Source organism: Toxotes jaculatrix, chromosome 6 (assembly GCF_017976425.1).
Source record: "Toxotes jaculatrix isolate fToxJac2 chromosome 6, fToxJac2.pri, whole genome shotgun sequence".
NCBI classification, from domain to species: Eukaryota; Metazoa; Chordata; class Actinopteri; family Toxotidae; genus Toxotes; species Toxotes jaculatrix.
In genome coordinates, this window is record NC_054399.1 from 10,980,107 (window position 1) to 11,000,668 (window position 20,562).

The following is a 20,562-nucleotide window of genomic DNA, read 5'->3' on the forward strand; positions in this document are numbered from 1 at the left end:
AACTCTGCTTACTTTCTAACCGTTGCACACCTGAACAATCACTGTGTGAAATGGGTGCGAATGTCAGATTATCAGTTTGGAAAAAACAGATGAAACACAACAGATGTTGGACAATTCAACAGGACAGATGTTGCTAACTTTTGGTTTTGATCCCTGATTTCTTGGACATTTTTATTCTGTGCACAGTCTCCATCAAACCACACAAAAACTCAAATTTTAAGTTCTGTAAAAAGTAACTAAAACTTGCCTATAAACATAACAATGAATATGCTAGAAGTGTACAAAACAATTTGGTAGTGGTTATGGTCTAATTACGGCAAGAAACTTTACTTTTCTAACAGTAAAAACAAATTTGCACTTAAAGCAATTTCTCACTTTGTTCAAGCCAAGCAGATCCTCCTTTGTAGAGCTACTCTGAACCATATTTGTTGAGAGTGGTGAAATCAGCGCAGTGGGCAACAACATCTGAGATGTGCTCAGCTGTCTTCACCAATATACCACCCAGATGGCCACTCTCAATGTTAACTTCCTATCAGCACTTGTGGCAACAAAGCACAAGGATGTGTCAATCACAAGCACCAGTGGGCTGAGGTAGTAAATAGCAAGACTATTTGAATAGCAAGCGTAATTTTGACACGCTGTGACAGAGCAACACGCTCTTTATGCTTTGCTATTAACTTCATCTGTGAATGACTGTGATCTGTAGGTAATCAGAGCGTACTGAGCTACATGAAAGGTTATGACATTAGACCTTGCACTTAATTTCTGCATAAATATGGTATCTAATCACAGTCTGTTTAGTGCCTTTATTTTTCTCTAATTGAACTCTAATCGTGTGCCGTCATGACTTCCTCAACTTTCAACAGATAATGTTAGTTTTCATATTGATTTGCCAATGTTTTGCTTCTTTTCCTTTTCCACAGCCTGATGTTAATGCAAATGTTGTTTAGCAATCACCAAGATCATTTACTTTTGTGAGACTCTTATCTCCTCACCCAGGTAGCCTAAAGAAGTGTTTTTTTCTCAGAATGATAATAGTGAAGCCCTGTTTGCCACAGTGTGAAGGTTTAGCTGCTTGGCCCCTGTTATAACAACTCTAGGAGTCTTGAGGAATGTGGGTTTGTCCTGCAGTCCATTACTACCCCCTCTCTCTCTCTCTGCCTCACTCTGTGTCCCCTCCCCTATCCCAAACAGGGCAATTCCCTAACTTTTCTTTTTCTCACAAGGCTATAGTTAAATATTCCATTCTCGAGCACATATCCTGTCTCAAAATTCCGTCTCTGGGCTCCTCGACGCCAAGGCACTCCAACTGTTGCAAGGTATTGTGTGCATTAATGATCTCTGACAACAATACAATCAAGTTATCAATAGCTTTGATGGTGACTATTGTTTCAGAAGTCCGTTGTTTCACGGGGCATTATCTTTTAATGCATGTCTGCTGAGTAGATCGGGCTCCAGTTGCAAACTGAAGATGCAGAGAGGTGGATAATAAATTTAACATTTGATCCTGAGCGGGTGAAGCGCGGAAGTTGCATTTTTTGAACCGGCTTTTTGGGAAACTGCATGGAAAAAAAAGAAAAGGAAAAACTCCGACAGGCTAGTCACGTTTTACACTTTGATTGCTCGCCTTGTAGGAGTTCTCATAGTTTGGGATAAGCTTTCCTGGCGGGTGAAGTGGAATTAAAAAAAAAAAAAAAGCACACTAACCTATTTTCCCATCTGGGATTATCTTGTGTTTCAGCGTGCAGGAGCTGATGTTGCGTTTTTGTCCATTCATAAAGTTGCGGTGGCACGCAGAGCCCCTTTCAGTACTGCAATATTGTGGAAAAAACAGATTTGTCTTCCTGTCTACTTGCAATAGATTGCTTAATATGCTGTATTATAGTCTACTTTAGTGTAGCAGATGGGACTTGTGTATCTCCTGTATGAACTCGAAGTGTGTTTGTGATTCTCCGTAATGAATTTACAGTAAACTAGTTTTACATCTCACATAACTTTTAATGTACCTCTGCTAATTCACAAATCCCTGTCCTATTACACAATGTTTTGTCATATAGAGTCACATTAAAGGACGCATGCGCTCCAGTGTTTGGATGATTAATTGATAATGCAGACTGGACGCTTTACCTGCTTTATTTTGACAGCACTATTGGAGAAGTGCTCAGCAGAGGTTCTACTCGGTAATTGATCAGGCATTTCTTTTGTTGAGCATTGATCCCGCCTCCATCCACTTCTCTTCTTACAAGCAGCTACAACCACAGCTATTTGCTGTGGTTGTATTTGTTTTGTCCTGTCTGATTGGGAAAATGTTGCTGTTTTTTTTCCTTTACAATTTGGCCTTTAATAGTAAAAATAGGTGCCTGAAATAGAAAGAAGATAATAGGAGTTAAATTAGGCCATCACTGAGTAGCTGTTCCAGGCCCATACATACATTTTAATACAGTTGTTTGTGTTTGCATTAAAAAGGGAAAATGTGGATTATGGGATAATTACGGACTATTATATTCACATTAGTATTTCTTTACGTTCATCTCTTTCTGTCTAGTCCCTGTCTTGCCAACTACTCCCTTGTCTGTCCTTTTCTTTGCTTCTCTGCATGCTTGTGTGAGTTCACTGCTCATCTATCTCCCATCTTACATTAAAATTCATCTGAGTCAGTGGGATGTGAGGCCATATTTCTTTTCTTTTCCTTTCTTTGTCCAGCCCAGATATATAATGTGGTTGGACCCATGGCTGCAGGGCTGGAGGCTGGTCTGCTGAGGTTATATATCACCAGGGGCCCACAGTTCACTCTTAAACCTGTGGTCTATAATGAGGTGGAGAAGAGAAAATAAACCTCATGGCTATCCAGTGCACTTGGACTCTGGGAGTTTTTCAGTTTAATATACCCTAATGCAGTTAGGTCAGGCTTGTTAGACCATATATAGAAAATCCGATTTAATTTGATTTAGAAATCCATATAATAAATGATAATGGGAGTAATTTAATTTTGTGTCTTGTTGTGGATGAGTAATTGATCTTAAATGTCCCCACGTTTCTATCTGATTGTGGAAAGTGAGATTTTTTTTTTTTTTTTTTTTTACTTTATATCACCATTTAATTCTTACTTAACTATTGCCCCTGTCCTTTTGACCAACCTCCCTCTAGTCTGTCTCTCTAGCTCCCTCTAGGCACACACCTATGATTTAGGGCAGTGACTGCCAGCTTTTTTTGCTTGTGACCCTTTAACCTCTTGAGTTTGCATATATGATGGAATATAAAAGTGATGCCCCCCCCCCCACTGATTTAGGCAAATACTGCAGTATGATGGATGGACTGATGGATGGAGGCTTGATATTGAGAAGTCTGCTTAAAACAGTGCTTAAAACATTGCAGTTGTGTTGCAGTACATTAGTGTAGATACTTCCTTGGAGGGCAGTACCTCACAGGGCACAAACAAACTCACTATTTAAATGTGTCATTTTGTATAAGCTTCTTTGATTTTGTATGATTAGAATCCTTATTAACATCCTCTTCAATGACATTAAACCTTTAATACTGAACATCACATGATCTTAGACACCAAGCATGTCTCTCTAATCAGTTCATGGCTTTTCTCTCTGTAGTCTGCAGTCAGTACATACAGTGTTTGGTGTCTGTGGAGTGATAAACCACTTATGAGACTGCTTTGAAGTGCAGGTTAGTGAAAACAGATTGCTGGAAGTCAGGATTAAAGTGTCTCTTCCATTTTCTTGCATGTTCTTCTTTATTCTTCCTCAGCTCATATGTTTTCTCTTTTCTCAGTATAACCACCAATGCTATGCTGTCCTTTCCACAAGGTTTGTAAGGTTGGAAAATGTGTGAGTGTGATTCGAGCTGTATCACAAGGGTAAAATTGATTCGATCTGTTAGATAAATGATTTCCAGTCAGAGGCACTTGTACCCAGCGGGTACTTCTGCAGGTGCCAGGAGATATGTGGAAAACTCAGCTACTTCAGTTAACACATTGAAATTGTATTCTGTGATTGGGAACGTTTGAAAACTAGTTAATAAATAAGTAGCAAAGTAACAAAGGAGAAATTGCTGAAATAGTATTAGTTAAAATAATGGATAAGTAGTTGAAATACTGTAGTTAGCTAAAAGGAGTGGGTAGATGGTGGAAACGTTCAGCTTCTGCCACTCCAAATACGAATGCAAACTTAAAAACAGTCAGCTGCATGAAAAACAGTAAAAGGAGCCGCTTTTACATTATTAATGGTGCTAAATAACATCCAGTTTACAATCCATTTATATTAACACAGATGGAGCTCATCTGCTGTGGAGCATTTGACAAAAAAGGTTGGGAACCACTGTGTAAGATGAGCTGAGCCACTTTCTCAGTCTAAGTCTGATAAGTGGTTCATGTGTTTCTAAGCTTTTATCTCCTTTTTTCCTCTGTCTAGCCCCTGCTCTGGAGTGCACACCAGGACTGGATCCAGGTCTAGATCCTTCTGCTCAGCCTGGGTCCATACGGTAAAGAGAGTCAGAGAGTGAGCGTGAGAGTAACACGGAGGTGCTGTGGTTGGAGGGATAGCCAGACGGACCAATGGGATCAGGGCAGCTGGCTCAGGTGCTGCTGGGATGGGCGGCGGTGTGTCTTACAACAGTCCATGTGACATGTGGTCAAACTGGGAATGGACCGTACCAAGCTAGCCGCTTCACCAGCACTGCGGACCAGAGAGAGGTGCAGCGGGTTCGACGCCGTGGCCAGGAGACACTGAGAGGGTAGGGATGAAACTCTGCGTTGTATGTCAGTGTCTTTGGCAAAAACTCAAATGAGGAGCAATGCAATCCAACAGTTTGGTATTGCTTTTGTTCATTGTATACTGTAGAAATTTTCATCATGAGAGAGCTGAAGTGAAGAGAAGTGCATTAAGCTTGGTTTTTCACACACAGCTCAGAACATTTGTTGCTCTATCTGGAGAAGGTTTGAAATATAAATGACTTTCCTCTCTCTACTTTCCTGGCAGCTCTCTTTCAACTGCTGTGCTTTCTGGGCTGAAGCCAAGCTCGCCTTATACCAAATTATGCTGCTGAATACTACCACATTGTTTTCTCAAAAACAGCACATGTTCGACCTTAACAGGCTGCTTGCCACACCGAAATCTCCCAGTGTATTTACAGCAAATTGACATTTTCATGGGAAAGAGAGGAAAAAGCAGCTTTCTATACATCTCATGAGGGGATGATGAGAGGGAAGCGTGACCCAAATTCCCCTGAGTGTATTAGTTAGGCTGGAGAAAGCAGTTCAGGACTGCTCTGGGGAGATTGCCGGCCCTGGTGGGGAGAATGGTGTGTGTGTGTGTGTGTGTATTCATATGAACATACATGTATGCATATGTATGTTTTTAAAGGTGTTGTTTATTTGAGTGTCTGTATGTGGGGAGTATCCAGTGAAATGAACTACAGGGATCACATCACCTCTCACCAGCTGCAACCCCTCCCCCCTCCTCACCCCCTCTGTCCCTTCTCTTTCCAGCAGTCCAACTCTTTCACTTTGTTACCTAAACACCATGAATCTGGGTGTGGGATGTATGTCAGTGTAGCAAAGAGTTTTCACTGTATATTTCATCACTTCTCGAAAAACAAAGGATGTTTTGTTGGGGCCCCTTTTGAGTGTCTGCATCAGTTATTCCAATCATACTCCCATCTGTCCCAGCTTATGGCTCCCCCAGTGCCAAGCCACAGGAAATGAGGTATTCGTATCACCCGAGGGGGGTATGAAAAGGGGCATTTGTTTCACTGCTGTAGGTGACAAAGCAGCAGAAGGAAAAACAGAAGACAGGAAAAGTATGAAAGAAAAGAGAGCACATGAGGAAATGAGAGATGAGCTGAAGAAGAAATGGGGAGCGATAGTGACAGAGATAGAGAGAAAAAGTTAAACTCTGAGTTGTGCTCAGTTGAGGCTCATTCACAATGCATGGTTAAAGCACACATAGAGTCTAAAACTGGTGCTTTCTCTATAAACATATTCAGCGAGGGTACCTCCTGTGTAGTAGAAATATATTTGTCTGCCTTGTCACTCATTTTGGTTAATATGGAAGACATTTGTCCATGTTAAATAAAGAACCTTGCCCTCCCGCTGTATTTACACGTTTTAAAGAAGACATTTTATAGGAAAGACTGAGCAGTCATGTTAGTCCTAACATTTCTACTGTAATGCTCACTGTACCGTTTACAGTGACCAGTACCCTGTCTGACACACCAAGTTTTCACTGAACCACAAATGAGGCAGCTGGCATTGAACTCAAAACATTAAATATATGATTTGACTGAGCAATAATTCACATTCACAGTTTGTCTAACAGACAGTGAGCGGCCAGCGGAGCAAATCGAGAGAAACCATGAGACCTTGCACAATAGCGTATTATTCCCATCAAATGGTGTGTGGTTTCATGAGAACCAGCCAGCAGACTTTTTCCATTACATTGTTAAGATCTGGAAACACTACTGTTAGGAATGAATGCTCATGCAGTGATTGTTTTGTGTGCTTTAGTAAACAGGTGATGAGTTTACAAAGCATCTTTGAAACTCAGGATATGTTAAGGATAAAAAGCTCTGCTTGAGCGCTGGGCTTCAGGCCAGGATGAGTACCGCTAACCAGAGTTATCTGACAAAATGTTTGACATCTTTTTGATTATTTTTTTATTGGATTTCTAGGTGTTGCCTGGTAACTGTCACTTGCATTATTCCGAAACTTAAAATCACCTCCCATGTGCTGGTGCAAGTTAGCCAAAGCAAATAGGCCCAATGTGTGGAATTTATTTTCAGTTACTGGTTTGAGTGTCATTGGCTGAAAACAATCACAGTTCATCTGAAATTGGGTAAAATTAGTTATCTACATCTAACCACCCCTGGACAGAAGCTTTCCAGTGAAGAAAGCACATTTGTGTAACGTTTCTTACTCAGGAGTTGTTGAATTCTACTACCGGTTTTTCACAAAAACCAATAAACTACATCCAAACCTATGCTTGTGTCTTACCATAATGCTTTCATCTAAGAGTTGAACCAATCACAGTCAACTGTCAGTAACTCAGTATGGGTTTCACAGATTCTCTGGGTAGAAGATGTAGAGAGGTTAGTTTAATGATGGTCATTACACAGGCCTTGGGCTGGGGTGTAGTGTTTATTTGCTGGCTATAGCTCCATATCCCCTGGTCTGTCTCTGGTAGTGCTGGGTCTTATGCAGCCTGACTGTGATTTATTGGATCCCACAGCACACTGCAGCCTGGCATCAGTCCACTCAAGGGCGGCATCTGATCAGACCTTAGCCTGACTGGCAGGCTGCCTGGTCTGCTTTACTTGGTAGGCGACTGACCGTCTGGTTGGTAGAATGAGAGAAGGAAAGTGTGAGGCAGAGACAGAGCATTTTTGCTTTTGATTTCTCTCGCTTTCTTTCTAATGTTTTTAAGAGATGCATATTTATAGTTTAATAAGATCTCTTGTATATTAGAGTTGAAGAATCCAGCCAAGTAAAGTCTTTTTTTTGCAGCCACCCACCTTATTAACTTAGCCCAGCTTGGCATAGCTATACCCAGCTCCGCTGAAGAGAGACACTTTGGATGCTGGCAGACAGTCAGCCCCAAAGCAGAGAATTACGTTCAGTCACTCAAGTCCCCTTCCAGGATAATGTCAATACCACCCCAATGGCCTGGACAGGGTCCTCTATTTACAGTCTGCCTTGGCATATGCCTGATGTGGAAGGGATGAAAAGCATTTCCCTCTTTTGGATGTCACAGGACAAACTCCTTTACCTCAGAAATATCTGGGTGCTTTGAGGATAGGGAAAGGAAAAAAAAGACCCACAGAAAAGCTCAAGAAGAATTTATATTTGGGATGAGTGTACAATTGCCAGTTTGCCTTTCTGTTTTATGTGCATTAGGTTCCATTTTAGGTTTTTATATGTCTGCTTTTCCTGCTTACTGTATGTGCAGGCTAAAACTGAGTTGTGAAGACAGGATTATCTGGGGCCGCTGATTAGCATGCGATCTGTGAATATAGTGCTTTCTAGTTAATGTCAGACTATGTGAAACGATGTAGCCATCAGTCTGCTTCCCACACTTGACATTGCCACACACATTGATGTAAACACAATAAAACAAACACATATGATGCAATCACACACATACAGACACTGCATGAGCTTATTTATTTGCAGAGCTGCGTTTGATTTACAATTATTTCTATAGCTGATCACAAACAACATTAGCTTTGCCACAAATCTCTGTCTGGGTTAAGAAGGACCTCGGATGATGACATTTATTTTAACTGCAAAGAACAATAAACAAATAACCAGTCTGGGGTTTGTATGGTAGACCACAATTTAAGTTATTATAAAATAGAGCTTTATATTCTCTTGTGTCTCAGCCAGAAGAGTCATCACAACAAACACAACCAGTTCCCTTCTTTGTTACACTGCCAACAATCTCTCACTATTTCCCTCTTTATCTCTCTTTCTGAATTCAATTCAATTTCAATTCTTTAATGGCATGAATTTAGCAGCACAATGTTTCCAAGACAATAAAGTACCTAATAAGATAAATATTCAAGCAGATCTTTATTTGTCCACATTGATAACTAATTTTGAATATGCCTTTCACCACTGATTAATGTCCATCTCTCTTATCACCATCTGTAGTTGGGACATTGACTATACACCACATTCCTTTATCATCCGCACTTCTAGATCTGATAGGGGAGCAACAGGCTCAGGTGTTGCTAGAGGCAGAAATATGTAAGAGTTTTCCTGAGGGGGTTTAGATAGCAGGCAGATGACCTTTGACCTATGACCAGTACACTGACATACACATACATGGACACAGACACCTGACCTGGAGCCCTGGCAACTGTGAACTTCTGGTCTGTGTCTTTATGGAAACAGACTGTCTGTAGTCATTTTCCATGCCTACCAAGTGCTGCCCTTCCTTGTAGGTCAGTGGAGGCTGCTGCTCTGAACTGCTTTGACTTTTGACCCTGTGAATTCCTGCATGGGAAGAGGACCCTCAGGCTATAGCCTCATAACTATACACGCACACACAAAAAATCAATACTTTCCAACAGGAGAAAATTTGAGTTATAGTTAGCAACTATTTTCATAACTGCTTCATCTGCCAATTATCTTCTCCATTAATCAATCGATTGTTTTGTTTATAAGATGACAGAAAACAGCGAAGATTATAATTTGCCAGAAGCCAACATGACTGACACCTATTGCTTGTTTTGTGTAGAACACAAAGATATTCAGTTTATTATCTTATATGCTAGAGAAAAGAAGCAAATTATCACATCTGAAAAGCTGAAATCAGAGAAAAACATTTAGCATATTTACTTAAAATGTTCAGGCTCTAAAATAAGTCTCAAATAACTGACTAATTCTTGAATAAACAAGATAAGTAATAGAGTAATAGAAATTGTAAGATAAGTGATAAGTGCAAGTTTATGATTGCTTTGGTCATTTGGCTCCCTTGATAAATCTCTGTTACTGCCACTAACCCTAACCCTCACATACTGACTACAGTATCTGTTTTTCCTCCATTCTTCATATTTTCCATTGGATGAGGTGGCAGCCATTTTCCTTTTTAGTACTATTAATGGCAGATAACGAGCAATCCACGGGCCAGGCGGCAACATCAAAGGCCACATGGCCACAGAAGAGTTAATCTCCTTTAGATTGAGCCCTGAGAACAGTAGGACATTTCAATATTGAGGAAAACCCCTGGGGCCTGTCTTTCATTCTGTCTTACTTCAGCTCACCCTCTAAAGCCTCTTCTCTGTGATAGGAGACCAGGCATTGACCTGGAGGAAAGAGAGAGAGAGAGAGAGAGAGAGAGAGAGAGAGAGAGAGAGAGAGAGAGAGAGAGAGAGAGAGAGAGAGAGAGAGAGCAAGAGATCGAGGAAGAATAACAAACCAGAGCACCTCAGGGTCAGACCCCTATAATCCTTCATATATTGACATTTCCCAGGTCTGTAACAGTGGAAATCTTGAACGCATTGTGGAGAAATAGATCAGGGAAGAAGTTTGGTTCACTGCTTATTAAGCCCTATTTAGTTTGTGTGTTTGCCCCGGAAATTCAACCCCCACCAAGGGTCTGGCCTCTTCTTGCTTATGCTGCTCTCTCCTTCGTTTCCATATCTCCTGTTTTCCGCTCCCACTCCTCCTCTTGCTTCCTCCTCTTCTCAACATAAACTTGTTTTGCTTTCCCTCCCACTGATCTCCTGTTCCTTTCCCACCATCCTGTCTTCCCTCCTCCTAACCTCCATTCCTCTCACTCTCTTCACACTTTCTCTAAAGCCAAGTCACGTTTCAGTTTCTGTAAATGTCCCAAAGAATGCACAGCTTCTGTCTTTTCTCCCCTTTCTGTTTTATTTTTATCTTGCCTCTTTGTCTGACCACTAATTCTGCCTACATAAATATCTCTCGTCTGCTTGCCCACCTGTTTGTCTGTCTCTCTGCCTCCCCAATGCCATCTGGTAATGTGGTTGGAGGTGTGCTCTGCTCACTATCCATCAGAGATTCAAACCCCAGCTGTCATCTCCCTGGTGACAGCCCGAAGTTACTACAGAGACCGTCTGGTGTGGAGGAGAGGAAGGTCATCTTTTTCACGCAGAAGGATCTCGAGAGGTTCATCGGAGCTAACACTTAATTTCCTACTTTAGCTCTGGTTTTCTAGTCTTCTCTTTTTGATAGCATATCCAACCAAAAGCTGCTCGTTTCTGTTTTAGTCTGTTGGCGAAACAAAACTATTTTTACAGCCATGCTGACTTTCACTGCAACACTAAAATGATTAATCAGTTAAAGAGTTAAATAATCCATAGAAATTTACTGTCAACTATTTTGACAATAGGCTGTTCAAAGGAACAGTCCCAAGGATTAGCCTGACATATAAATCCTGAGTGTGGTATTTTTTCATCTAACTCTCTAAAAGAAAATGAATGAGCGTGTTTCCCAAAACTATTCCTTTAAATTACTCAACAAGCAGAAAAGTGAAACAGTCACTAGTTTTACTTTATCAAATCCTCTGCCTTTATATCATAAACATTGGCTCACTTTTTTGGATCACTTGTTTGTCAAAATAAGCAATGTAAAGGTGTCAATTTGAGTGCATTGTCACTGTTTTTGACACATATGAATGATTAATTTAAAAACTATAATGCCATCAAGTTGAAAAATGACCAAAATGAATGCTAAAGCTTTCCCTTAAAAGAGCACTCCACTGGTTTTATACATAAAGGTCACTTTACTTGCCATGAGGTCTACCACTCAGCCTGTGAAAACACTTGTAAAATGTCTTCTGTGGCTCTGGAGACAGTTTTGCAAACTTTGAAAAAATAACCCAGATGACATCATCAGGATTATTGTGAGTTATTGATGTGTGACAGAAACCCTGTGTGATATATTGGGGACATGGAGTTTGAAACATGCAGAGAAAAACAAATTAACGATTGAGGTACATCATGGGAAATGCAGAATCCATTGATTTTTAAAGTTCACTTAAGAAGACTAAAAATCACAATATTAATACAGTTTTGACTTTTGTGATCTTAAAAATAATTTTCCCTAACAAGTCCCTCAACTTTATAAAAGTGCAATACTAAATCCCTGGGGTACCCCTTTAAAGGCCTGTTAAGCTGTTGTCTAATTTTACTAGTCCTTGGTCAGCGTCAGAAAACACAGGGTAATCTAGCGTTACTTTAAACAGTCATAAATTATGTCCTGGGGGCAGAAATTGTCTAGACTAAGGAGATGTGATCCCTGCGGCAAATGACTTTACCATGAGCATCTGGATCACACTTTTCCCCAATTTACTAAGCTGCGGTCCCTCAGTTCTTAGTCATGCCATCAGCAAATGCAAACAGCTAACCACCAGCACAGATGACCACAGATATACTCGTTATTATACGTAGGTCACTAAAGATATCATTAGTACAACCGCTTAGTTGGAATCCCTTCAGCTTGTTAAACAGCTTTATTCAGTGTCTTGGGGTATTTCACTTGAGTGTACACAGTGACTCATGCACACTTCCTTATTGTACATGGATTTGGGTTTTGGGATTGATGCGAGTTGTACTCCATTTCTAAATAAACTGAGCTATAAGTAGGCGTGTAATTATTCATGGATGATAAAAAAGTGAAGCTGAAGTGTACTTTGCTTGTAAGACAGCTGCAGAACCAGACCTTTTTGTACCACTGCATGTTTATGTGTGTGTTTGTGCGTGTGTGAGCAGAGCCAGTCATCTCAAGATGTGGTTTAGCCATTTCCTCAGGGGAAAACTTTGTGGCTAACCTGTCAGGCCAATCAAGAACTTGGTATACTGTTATGACTCTTACATCTGTGAGGCAGAGTCAAAGTTCGCTGCAGACTCTCCACCAGTAAGATTCGGAGCTGACTGAGAGGGGTGGATAGCAATGGGGAGCAGCACTGGACAGAGAAGAGGACAGCCAGGGATGGAATTTGGGAGAAAGGAGGACTTTATACATCCTGTCCATCCAAGTTTGAATTCAGCCTTGAATGAAAACAAAAAGCTACTTAGGCCCCTTGCATTTCCTTCCTGTCCTCCCCTTGCTGAAAATACCTCCATCCATCACTCGAGGAGGCTTTGTATCAAAGTTTGTTTTGTTTATTCTAAAAGCAGAGGCCATGTAGGTCTTGAGTAGCTCAGAAAATAACTCAAAACTGTGTATATTTGTTTAGGGATTTTACTAAAATATGTTTGGGAGATCTGGGTGAGTAGTGAGTTTGTTTGTTCTCTCTTTTTGTCACTGTTAGACCCAATGTGTGTGGCTCTCGCTTCCATTCATACTGCTGTCCAGGCTGGAAGACCCTGCCAGGAGGGAACCAGTGTATTGTTCGTAAGTCCCTTCAGCCTTAAATCCTTGACACCACAGAGCTCAGTGGAAAAGATAACAAATAGGTGTGGGATAATCCTGCTTTTGTCATTATCATGAAAAATTAATGAACCAATTAAATTCACTCTCCTTTCCTCTCCCTCTCTCCAGCAATTTGCAGGAATTCATGTGGCGATGGCTTCTGTTCCAGACCCAACATGTGTACCTGCTCAAATGGCCAGCTCTCTCCCAGCTGTGGAGCAGGAGCAGGAGGTCAGTAGTTGCACTCATTCAATAGTGGCACACACATACAATAACTTTATCTTCATCTGACATCAAACCCCATCATAATGTGGAAACAGACAAAAAGAATTAAAGTAGGGGAATAGCTGTTACAGTCAACTGACAGTTTTGTCCAAAGCGCTTTACATTTCTTCTACAGTGTCCAGAGTCTGCTTTTCTTCCGTCTTACTTGATAGTAACTTTGATATTTTCAGGTTTTGGAGAGTTGGTTGGACAAAGCAAAACGTTTGATGAGGTTAGGCTTAACTCAAATTGTGACTGGCATTTTTCACTATTCACTCTGATGTTTTATGGACCACATGTTTAATCAGTTAATTGAGAAAAAAATGCCAGATTGATTGATAATGAAAATAATCAGTATTTGCAGCCTAAACCCTATGATTAAAGGAACAGTTTGACATTTTGGGAAATACACCTCTTCCCTTTCTGGCGGAGAGTTGCATGTGAAGATTTATACCACTGTCATATCTGTCTATTAAGTATGAAGCCACAGCCAGCAGTTGATTAACTTAGCCTGGCTCAGTCCAAAGATAACAACAGAGCCTACCAGCACCTCTAAATGGCTGACTGCACAGGCAATTGCTCCCAGCCAAAAAATAGTGCAGCACACAAAGTGTACTTCAGTTTTTGTAGGGATTAAACAAACTGGACATAATGTATTAATCAGTGAGTTTTAGAAGTTCTATTAGTTGGAAGTTGGTTAATTTGGACAGAGCCAAGTTAGTCGTTTTCAGTCTTTGTATTAAGCTAAGCTTGGCCGCTGCTGACTAAAGCCTTTGGTCATTTTAACTGATTCTTTCATGTGTACAAGGATTGGCAGAATAAACCAGCAGATCATTGTTGTAATGCTGAGTATAGAAATAGTGTGTTTCCATTATTCTTCCAAACAGGCTCAATCTTTGCTTTACTTTACTGTGTGATCCTGCTAAGTGGCCCAAACTGCTGACCAAATGATGTTGTGTGTTGAGAAGTTTCAGCTTCTAGTCATTCACTTTTTTCTTCTATTTTCCAAAGGTAATGTTTCCACCTTTCTCTCATTTGAGCCAGAATAGTACTGTAGCCAGTGTAATAGTAGTGTATAGAGTCCCAAGCCTGCGCTACAGCCTTCAGGTCACAGGGTTTGTCGGGATTAAAGAAGAGAGTCTGGCTGCCCCGGCTCAGCCTGCTGGGCTTAGTTACAGACCACTCGGGATGTGTGTGTGTTTGCAATGGAGCAAGGTGTTTGAATGCACACGCAGAGTGTGTGAAATCTCGTCTTAGTAAGATTAGTGCAGCATGTGCAGGGTTTAAATATGAAGTTAATATGTGCAGGACATACCAAAAACATTGTTGTTAAGCACCACTTTGGGAGCGTGCAAAGTGTGTGTCAATGTGTGTAAGTAGCATGCAATGTGTTCAGCTTCACCGCTTTAGTAGGCCAAAGTCAGCTCGTCAGTCACGCCTGGCCCCTGCCAGACCCTTTACACATGCTCACATTCCATTAAGGCTGCTAACACACACATTTTCACTCACACAACCATACACACACAGAGACACACAGATATACTGTACATAGACACTCAAACAGACAGAAAAAAAACACACACACACACACACACAGTGAGCATCAGTTGGCTATGACCCAGTGGTGTAAAACAGGATCTGCTCCAGCCATAAGTAAGAACGACCCTTAGAGGAAGGGCATGGAGGGTGGGGTGGAGAAAAACAGCTTCTGACCTGTATGGCAGGATATGCACAGATCTCCTGCAGAGTCAGCGCTTTGGCAAGAGCTATGAAGTCATGTTCTCAGAGACAGGAACAGCACGAGAAAGTGAAGTGATAAATTAGGACGAGAGCTTAGCAGAGCTGGGCCGAACTGATTGTCACACTCAGCTTTCCTCAGCTGGTATTTATGGTGGCTTTTCGACAGGGTTAGAGGCAGTGGAGAGGCAGGAAGGGAAGCTGTTGGGATGCTGTATGATCAGTTCAATATTGCATCACCTCATTAGTAGTTCGTAAAAATGCTTTAATAGCCCATTTGAGTGGTGCTTGTCACTTGGAAAAGACTTTCCTGTGGCCTCTCTGTCAGTTTTTAGTGAATGTCAGAGGTCAAATAGCTTCATGACCTGAGATAAACTCTATTAGTGGACCAAATGCTGTTCAATGACCCTGTGTAACCACAGAGGTCACCTATTTTGGAAATGCATTGCCATCTCTTCAATCAGTTGGTTTTAAATGTGAAGCTATAATCCTTCTAACCAGTTAGAAGTATTTAATTTGCTCACTGTCTTGTCATGTTTAACTGCTTCTGAACTACTCAGACTGTTGTAGTTGAATGTTTGGAATTGTCTTAGCTCTATTTAATATTTGCTTAGAAAGCTTTGTTTTGATTAGAAGTCCCACCGAGCCCTATTCACTGTTGTAGGTGTGTTCAACAAATTACTAAGGTGAAAAATGTTTTCACAACATTATTTGTCTCCGAGGCTTTAGGCCATGCCAAGAGAAGGCAAACACTCCTCATCATAGATCTTGTCTTCTCCAAATGTGCTAACTCCTAAATTCAGCTTTTGGAGAGCGTCCACCATTTAATAGGATAATTCATTGCAGTTGGAAACAAATTGCAGCTCTATGGAGATCCGTTTGGAAACGCCAATTTCCTCTGCCTTAATTATACGGCCTGATTCTAGCACCCTGGTTTGCTGGGTTATAGATAGCATCTTTATGTCTCGCATCTTGCCTTTGGAATTTAGAGGTTTAAATAAATCAGCAACAGATTTGTGATTTTCTACATGTAATCCACATGTCTGTGATAATTGTTGTGTCCACACAGATGGTCGTCTATGATTTTTTTTTTATGATTCTTTCTGGAATCTTTGCCGTTTGCTAATTTACAATAAAAGCATGTGTGTGGATAGCTTGGCAGACCTTTCGAAATGTACTCATCTCCAGGAATAGAAAAGGGACATTTATGCAAAGCCAAGGTTGCTTTGAAACTGCGTGAGTCACATTTACTGATAACCTGGAGATGCGTGTCACTTTCCCGACAACAAGGGTTAGGGTTGTAAGTCACCCTCGTAAGAAACCCACTGACACTCTACAGCAGAGCAGATGTGCTGAGGATCGTATAGGGTCGTCTTTATAACCTTGTCTTCCCATAACCATAATTACGAAATCATTACCACGGATGTTCTCACCCTAATGCTGAGAAACAGCTGTCTTTAGACTGATAGGCTTCCACTGGCTATTGACTAGGAACACTGGTGAGTCCTGGGAAAGCAGGGAGGGCCCTTTTAATTAGAAGCCATGCTGCTTCAACGTATTCTATCTTTGCTCTAATGCTCTGTCCTGTCACTGAGCTATGTAGGCTAATAAATTGATCTAATTTACCTAGATCAGAGAGGAGATGATGCATGTGCGGTACAGTTAAGTCTACAAAAAACAAAATGCAGGACTCTGAATTTCCTAAAATGGAAAGAAATGGTTGCATTTGGATGTCAGTTTGCTTTACCAGCATTCCATGTAGCTTTCTGTTTCATTACATCGCCCAACCATGCTGAAACTGAAGCTGACTTGTCCCTTGTCCCTGGTGTGTGTGTAAACTGGGACAAAACACAGCTATAAAACTCCTCAGTTTTCCATCAGACACACATGCAGCCATACACACACACACACACACACACACACACTGAACACACAAGCCTTGACTTCCTGTGTTTCGCAGCCTCTCGTAAAAAACACCCAGATGTGAGCAGCTCACCGACAACACTACCAGAATACAGAGGTGTATTGTGGTGCCGCAAAGCTACACCCAACTCCTTTTGCGCCGTGTCAGGAAGACTCCCTCACACACACACATATACACATCCCCCCATCCTGTTGCCTTGCACGTGCAGCTTTCCAGGCACAGGTCGTTGGGGCAAACCATCTCTCTCCACCTGCGGGGAATAGAGAGCCATGAGGAGGGGGAGTAAGGGGCGAAGTTAGCCAGTGAGATCATCTTCTTCTGTCTCCAAATGTGCTTGTTTGCTTCCTTCTCCTCCTCCTCCTCCTCCTCCTCCCATCTAGTTCCTGTTACAGAGAAAACACATGACAAGAACGGAATCTTTCTCTCACTTATATACCTCCAACTTACCACCATCTTTCCAGCACCTGGACAGATGGAGATATGTTTTTGTGGGGAAGGGGGACTTACTGAAAAACAAATAAAATTACCCAAGTTGCCCTCAGCTTTAGGGCTGTCTGGGCAACAGTATACTCGAACGGGGTTCTCCAAGGTTTGTTTTCCACAGTGGGGAAAACTGTAATCACTCACTGAAATCATTATTCATGATTCACATCACTGATCCTTTTAGTGGCCTGAGTGAAAAAAAGAGAGTCAAAAGAGTGTACAGTGTAAACCTCATGTCTTGGACAAAGCTGAGGTTGAAACCTGAGAGGAAGATCTGACTCCCATGAGAGTGAATGAGAAGAGTGGAGAGAAAGAAAGAGACAGTACACTAGTACACTAACCAACAAACCCAGCCTGCCCCAGAGTCCCAAACTATTTGCCTTAATTTATCACCATATGTTGCCACGAGACGCAATCCAGACAAAAAGTAGTTTCTGCCAAATCTGTACGTAGAGTCTGCCAAGTGTTGCGTGAGAAAGTTAACTGGAAATCCTTCTAGTCTTGACTAGATGCATTAAATATATGGCGATTTGAAAACTTTGTTGACAATTTCAATGAATTACACCTCTGCCTTGCATGTACTGAAACTACACATCCAAGATACATGCTATTGTGCTTTGACTCATGTAATTGAAGTCTTTGCTGTGTAAGCTGCCAGTAAGGCGGTGTGGGTGATCACAATGAAAAGCTCACTGTGACTCACATAAGTCATATGTAGTGTGTTTGGGTACAGTCAGAATAGGTGGGTGGATTGTAGTGGTTGAAATGCCTCTTGTTGGCAAGTGTGCAAACTCCAAAAGTCTCATTAGACAAACTCAGCTACGAGGAAGCACAGTCATTTCCCCTCTGCTGCACAGTGCTGCATGCCAGAAATGCTAAAGAGAGACAGAGACATAAACAGGCAGATGGAGAGAGAGAGAGAGAGAGAGAGAGAGAGAGAGAGAGAGAGAGAGAGAGAGAGAGAGAGAGAGAGAGAGAGAGAAAGAAAGGCAGATAGAGAGAGAGGAAATTAATGTTGAACTTGCGATTAAGATATAGACAGAAGAGAATGAAAGGCACTGAGGGAATGGGGAAAAGTGCAGGCAGGAAGAAAAGACAAGCACAGGGTAAAGGACAATAAAGTATCCAACTGAGGCTGGAGGAAAGAAAAAAGAGGATGCAAGGATTCAGTTAGAGAATACAGTCCCTCTAACATCCAGCACAGTATCCTGCCTGTCGGCCAGGAAGACCAATAAGTTTCTCTTATGGAAGCTGCCGCTATGTGTGTAAGACCATCAGACTGGCCCTCTGACACTGTGACAGTGCAGTCTGCAGCCAGGAAGTTCCAGCTTCACATTATAGTAGCTAATACCACTGCAGCACAAACAAGTCTATTTACCCACTATTTATAATTACAGCCCTTCGCTTTCTTAGATTCTCTCCTCTGTGCATCCTGCTATGGACTACTCTCCTCACCCAGTTTCTCTCTCCTCTCAGCAAATTCCTGACTGACTGACTGACTGTAGCATACAGCTGGCCCGACTTATTGCCTACTCCCAGTCTGCTTGATTAGCTCTGGTTTTGTGGCCTGGGGGCCCTTGGGCCTTGTCCGCTGATATAAAGCTGACAAAGAAACACCAGCACTGTGCAAACCCAACTGAAGTGCAAAGAGATTCTTAATGTGTTAAAGTGACCATAGTCATTTAATTCTCAGATGTTTGGAAACAACTCTTAAAGTGCTTTTTGACTGGGTCATAATTTAACAAAGAAACCTACCGTAACCAGTCAATCAACGAATGCTTCCTCATCATTAAAAAAAATCTAGATAATGATGTTCAAAGTTCTTTTTAATTTCCCAGATGGTAAAGCTTCAGCTTGCGTTATTTGGTATAGCTGGGAATGTGAAAGTCTGATGTTCATTTTTAAAGTGCATCTGTTGTCACTCATCTTTCCTTCTTATTTTGTGCCCTTTTCCACTCCACAACCATCATCAAATCATCCTCATTTCTCCCATTCCCTCTTTCTTGTCTCCTACAGTTCAGACCTGTAACGTCAGGTGTATGAATGGAGGCAGCTGTGCAGAGGACTCATGCTCCTGCCCGAAGGGCTACACAGGCAGCCACTGTGGACAACGTGAGTGACAGCTGCTGCAGCACACACGTGTGTGTATGTGGGGTTGGTTATGTAGTTAGAAAGGAAAAAATGTTATTCAGAGAGGTAGGACGGTGATGGAAATTCTGCACTTTTTTTCCCTTCATATTTATGTCTTCATATTTGGATATTAGGACTTTTAAAGTCTATTCCAACTTTTTGAAAGCTAAGCCTTTTTTTTGGGATAAAGCAAAGTTTAAAGTGAGGCATGAAGTGAAGAGACCTGATGTTACTAAAGGAGTGATGTCATCAATGAAAACCCTCACATATGTTTGCAATACAAATATACAATGCAGTATGTGTTTATGTGTCAGTGATGCAAGTGATTCTAAAGTGAAGTAATCTGAAACTTAATGAAAGACCCATGTCTGTGTGTGTCTGTGATAGAGACAGAGGAAAAAAAAGTGTGTTAAGTTTGTGATTTCTCTGTGGTTCACTCTCTTTTCCTGTGTCTTCTGTAGCTGTGTGTGAGAATGGCTGCCAGAATGGTGGGCGCTGCATTGGGCCCAACAGATGTGCCTGCGTCTACGGTTTCACTGGTCCGCAGTGCGAGAGAGGTGAGAGCTCATCCCCATTTCTGTGTTGATACCATATGTTATGATTCTCCACTGTCTTCCTTACTGCTCAGTGTCTGTATAGCTATGATAGAGATGCTGGTGCAAGTCCCTGCTCTGTATTTTGGTGGGACAACCAAAGGGTGTTGAAACTATGTAAAGAGAAATTGCATTTTTGCAACCTGGCTCTTATATTTGTACTTTCTCATTTACATAAAAGAGCTTTAGTTACCAAATGTATTGCTGTTATGCGAATAGTACAGTGAAGTCCAACAGGGCAAGAATATGTGATGCAAGATGATCACAACATAACCAAACCACACCTTTTTGGGACAAAAAAAGGCAAACATCGCCAAAAGTGTCTGTTTCAAATGTCCCCTTGGTCTTGCACACCAACTTCCCAATTCAACTTTGACTTGCCATACTTACCATAGTTGAGCACACTCAGATTTTAAGCAATGTGGGATTAAAGTGGACGGTTTATGACCTGCACACTGCTTGTGTGCCTTGTCTGGTTGGATTCTCAGCAATTACTGTAACATGGTGAATAATAATGGCAAAATCAATGAAAATTTGAAAAAAAT

General features: G+C 41.4%; 1 protein-coding gene across 1 annotated transcript in view; it reads left to right on the forward strand.

Annotated features, from left to right (window-relative positions):
• The first annotated feature begins 1,253 nt into the window (after positions 1-1,253).
• fbn2b (fibrillin 2b) overlaps positions 1,254-20,562 on the forward strand; it is a 66,437-nt gene continuing 47,128 nt past the window's right edge. Inside the window, exons 1-6 of the mRNA XM_041040093.1 lie at positions 1,254-1,319; positions 4,422-4,743; positions 12,786-12,868; positions 13,016-13,117; positions 19,311-19,406; positions 19,886-19,981. Of these exons, the coding sequence (XP_040896027.1) occupies positions 4,565-4,743; positions 12,786-12,868; positions 13,016-13,117; positions 19,311-19,406; positions 19,886-19,981 (556 nt within the window). The 5' untranslated portion in view covers positions 1,254-1,319; positions 4,422-4,564. The remainder of the gene's footprint in view (positions 1,320-4,421; positions 4,744-12,785; positions 12,869-13,015; positions 13,118-19,310; positions 19,407-19,885; positions 19,982-20,562) is intronic.